This window comes from Aptenodytes forsteri, unplaced genomic scaffold (assembly GCF_000699145.1).
Source record: "Aptenodytes forsteri isolate BGI_AS27 unplaced genomic scaffold, ASM69914v1 Scaffold266, whole genome shotgun sequence".
NCBI lineage: Eukaryota > Metazoa > Chordata > Aves > Sphenisciformes > Spheniscidae > Aptenodytes > Aptenodytes forsteri.
This window is the reverse complement of record NW_008794109.1, coordinates 197687-202384: the sequence shown is the minus strand read 5'-3', so window position 1 is coordinate 202384 and position 4698 is coordinate 197687. Positions and strand designations below refer to the sequence as shown.

At 42.0% G+C, this 4698-nt stretch overlaps 1 protein-coding gene across 2 annotated transcripts in view; it reads right to left on the bottom strand.

Annotated features, from left to right (window-relative positions):
• UBAP2 (ubiquitin associated protein 2) overlaps window positions 1–4698 on the bottom strand; it is a 74286-nt gene that overhangs the window by 19063 nt on the left and 50525 nt on the right. The window contains exons 19-21 of one of the 2 annotated variants that reach the window (XM_009275143.2): window positions 3874–4069; window positions 2524–2615; window positions 1582–1629 (exon numbers count right to left, since the gene is read on the bottom strand). In XM_009275143.2, coding sequence (XP_009273418.1) covers window positions 1582–1629; window positions 2524–2615; window positions 3874–4069 — 336 coding nt within the window. Of the gene's footprint in view, window positions 1–1581; window positions 1633–2523; window positions 2616–3873; window positions 4070–4698 lie in introns of both variants that reach the window. The other variant, XM_009275150.2, reaches the window with a different exon arrangement.

Below are 4698 nucleotides of genomic sequence, written 5' to 3'. Positions count from 1 at the left end.
GACTCACGCTGGAGCAGTCTGTTCCAGAAGGACTGCATCCCATGGAAGGGACCCACACTGGAGCTGTTTGTGAAGAACTACAGCCCGTGGGAAGGACTCACGTTGGAAAAGTTCGTGGAGGACTGTCTCCCGTGGGAGGGACCCCACACTGGAGCAGGGGAAGAGAGGGAGGAGTCCTCCCCGAGGAGCAAGGAACAGCAGAAACGTGTGATGAACAGACCGCAACCCCCATTCCCCATCCCCCTGTGCCGCTCAGGGGGGAGGAGGTAGAGAAAATCAGGAGTGAAGTAAAACCCAGGAAGAAGGGAGGGGTGGGGGGGGAAGATGTTTTAAGATTTGGTTTTATTTCTCATTATCCTACTCTGATTTGATTGGTAATAAATAAAATTAATTTCCCCAATTTCAGTCTGTTTTCCCCGTAACAGTAATCAGTGAATGATCTCTCCCTGTCCTTATTTTGACCCATGAGCCTTCCGTTATGGTTTTTTCTCTCCCCTGTCCAGCTGAGGAGGGGAGTGATAGAGCGGCTTGGTGGGCACCTAGCATCCAGCCAGGGTCAACCCACCACACCATGTCTCTCCTGGCCCCAGAACTGCAAATATTTTGCCATTTCGCTGCTCTGAAAATAATCCCATTCATTTCAGTTGACAATTCTTCCAAGGATCATGCCTTCATCAGGTAGTTAGAACCTTCATTAATGTGCTCAACTTTATTTTTTTAATTCAGGATGTGCAGCTGGACAGGGTTTTGTCTGGGACATACCTGTACTCACCTTTCACTACCTGACTCTGGCTGTCCCCAGACTCCACGTGGAAGACCTGGTACTGACTTGGGCCTTTAATTATGGCATTCACCCAGTGATACTTCTTTTCCAGATCACTGCTCATTGCTCCATTTCTGCCTCTTATGGATACACTGCGTCACTTAATCCTGTGACTTTTCTCAGTTACATACTACCAAACTTTCTCTCCACGATCCTTATCCTAGTTTTCTGAAAACAAAATTCTTTACCTTTCTGCAATCTAGGCTGAGGCTCTTTGTGAATCTGTCTGGGAGCTCAGCGCCTCTCACATGCCATTTACATTCTGGAGCCAGTAAGGAAGAAAACTTAGTATACTCTCCGTCCTGCAGGTCACCTGCATTTGTTGCCCTGATGCATAAGCAAAGATCTCCACCTATGAGCACCTCCAAAACCTGTCAGATGCACCTACTGGCTGCCAATTTGTGTACTTGCTGTTCAACCATACCTCTTGGTAAAAGAAAACATTCATGCTCAGATTTCAGTTAGACTTGACAAGATGTCATACTGTTGCGACAAAATTAAAAATTTCTCCACTCAGAAGCACAGAGCACACTTGCTTCTATTTACAGAATTTGCAGATGAATAAATGCATGATGCAACAGTTGCTCTATATCAATTTACACCACCTAGAGAAACTGTTTGTGGATATTTAAAAAAACAGAATACCTAACATAAGGATAAGCTCTTAATCACCATTAAATGAACCAATTTGTGTTGCACAAATGATCAACACTGAAGATAACTTGTTCAAAATTAAATAAACCAAGCCATTTACTTACCATTGGCAGCCTGGATTGAAGCATCTGGAGATCATCATAACCATAAATCTGCTTAAAGACAGATAAAAATAAAACATCACTGTAACACTTTTCTCTGATACTGACCAATTTGGGGCTTTAAACAGAGTTTGACCTAGGCCCAGTCTATTTTAAAGATGTACGGCTATACGTCACATTGTGCCATCATGGCACACTGTAGCATTTTAAGGCTAGTAGACCTAAGCTTAAAATGGCTTGTCACTCTGATGTTTTTTGGTGACAGCAGCCCTCTGAGGAGAGTATGACTGTCCCATCTTCAATACCATTTTCACAGATGCATCATTCATCAACTTGTGAAAAATATACAGGGCATTCAGATTTGGGAGCAAGAGCAACAGACTTCTTTGCTGCAATCATTACTTCTGAAAATAGCAGGATTTAAGATTTGATGACTAGACCACAAAGCAACCTATGGCATCCCCTCGCATTCAGTGTGATACACAAAAATTATTAGAATAAAGTTTCTGATTCAGAAAACAGATAACCAAAAGTACGTTGATCCTGGTCAGACATCAAAAAGCTATGTGCAGTCTTTCAAAGTATGACAGACAGGACACATGGCACATTTTAACCATTACTATAGTAAATCTATTCCAGGAACACAAACCTGAATGAGTCCAATTTTACTCAAAGGGTGTAAAATCTGATACCACTGAAAACCATAGCAACATGCATGTTTAGCTTCAACAGCAGCCAAATCAGGTCTGTACCAACAGTTCCTCAGTTTACTATCAACAGTAAACCCCTACTGAATATATTTCATATATTCTTCAGCATTTGGAACAAGAATTCCAGGTGCAACATGTGCCAACAGAAATGCCTTGGCACAGACAGCAGCAGGTCTGGAGGACCCGCTTGCACCGAAGGTTACGCAATCAAGGACAGGAACAATTAAACGCTTACTGGGTAGGCAGGCAGAAGTCCTCCAGGTCCCACAATATACTGGTTATGCAACAAGGGCGGTACACCTTGGGGCAGGTTTGGGGGAGCTTTGCCTGTAGAATCAAAATACAGACACTTTAACAAGCCTTCAGAAAAGAAAAGGCTTCAGCATTGAGACAAGATAGCTCACAAGCCCTGGCAGCTGCACTGTCATAGCTTGTAAAGAGCAGAACTATGCAGAAGAATTTTGTGCTGGTTGATGAAAATGCTTAAAATAGCCTGAAGAGTTTAACCGTGCCTCAAGGAAGGAAAGCACAGGCTACTTAAGACTGAAAACAGTCCCATCAGAGAACAGTCTGATTTTGTCATTTCCTTTGTCCAAGAAGATTACAAGAATTATAGAAACTTATCCTTTCCTCAGTCCTCTCCTGAAGGCAAAATTTAGGCATTGTTCTCAATCTAAGAGAGCAAATTCTCTCCTTTCATTTTCTGCTCTGTCAACACATTCCCCCTTATCGCCAGCAATAGACTGGAAAGCACTAAATGTTGCCAGCATACTTTTTGTGGGTGACTTATTGCAGCTGAGAATAGCAGAGAAGATTGAAACAGTTTCAGTTGCCTCCATGAAGCAGTGCTAGGAAGTAGAAGAGTAAAAAAAAAGTGCAATTTGGCCAGTCATCAGACACTTCATTTACAAGGTATGGGAATGAGAAATGAGAAACCCTTCTGTAAGTAAGTTTGATCTTAATATTTAAATCATTCACTTCCCTCCATAGGATTTCCTTGCAACAGTCCAGGTTGATTAGAGAAGCAAGAGAGAAGTTAGCATGGCTTCCACTTCAGTGCAAGAAGCCTCCCCACCTTCTCTCTCTCTGTGAACACTTTTCTGAAGTGCTATTTGCTGTGGAATGACCCAGACATCAGATACTTTTTTCCTTTCTGTAGATGTGGCAGTATGATTATGAGGACACTGCAGTATATTTTGATACTGCCAAATGAATTCAAGTCACAGAGAAGACTGAAATTAAAGCTAATGTGAACTCACAGCCAAGAGCTGATCACAACCTGGAATACAAACTGGGCAAATCTCCTAGCCCAAAACTTCCCAAGTCAGAATTGCTCTGGTGTCTATTTATAAAACTCATTGGGGATGGAATGTGCTATGTAAATGCCACATAACACCCTAACAAATATTTCAAATACACAAGACCAGGCAACTTCATTTTATAAGCCAGCAAAAAAAGCATGCTGAAAATGCTAGTCAGGAGTTGGGGATTTCTTAAGCATAGGTATGGCTGGTGAGATGCTCAGCTAACAGCCCTGCTGACTGAAGTCCTCTGTCTATCCACGTGATCTGTTAATATTGCAAACCTGAAGACACTAAGGGAGCTGCCCGTGTGGTAGCAGCTGGTATAGACACACTGGTAACACTCAGGCCAAGGCTGTTTGTAGTGTTCATACTGCTTGCCATGCTGACAACCGAAGAGGTGGTGCTAGTGGCTGAGGTTGAAGCAGTTGAAAAGGTTGTTGAAGGCTGGAGCGAAGTTGTGTTCTCAACACTAGTGTGCTAGAAAGGAGACAAAAGGAATGAGGATCACAAGCAAATAAACCACAGTGGAAGGTGCTGGGAAGGCGGGAATCAAACCCCCCCCCAACAATCTTTTAAGTAACAGCAGCACATGCAAAAGATATGCATTATCTATATACCAAGCAAGCTACTAAGTTGCATGCTTGTGATTTTTAAGTATTCGAAGAAAATTATTATGAGTTAAATTCAAACCACTGTATCATCACAAAATTATACCACAGTAACTCAAATGTCACTCTATTGCATTATTTCTTGCCCTTTGCTTGTATATTCCTTTAAGCTAGTACTTGTTATATTAAATAAACTCCTATATTCTTCCAAAAGACAGTACTTGTTTTCAAAATACAGGACACTGCTATCGTGATTTCCTCAATGCACTTGTGGAATTTAAAAGATTAAAACTGCAGTGCCCCACAACAGAGTCAATGTGGTAAACTCAGACACGGACCAGATGTATTACAGGAACACAAGGATAAAGGAGTTCCTGGTTTGAATCCAGCACAATACAGTGCCTTAGCTGTAAGCTGATCATACTTGCAAAACAGTATCACAGAATCATAGAATCATTGAGGTTGGAAAAGACCTCTAAGATCATCGAGTCCAACCGT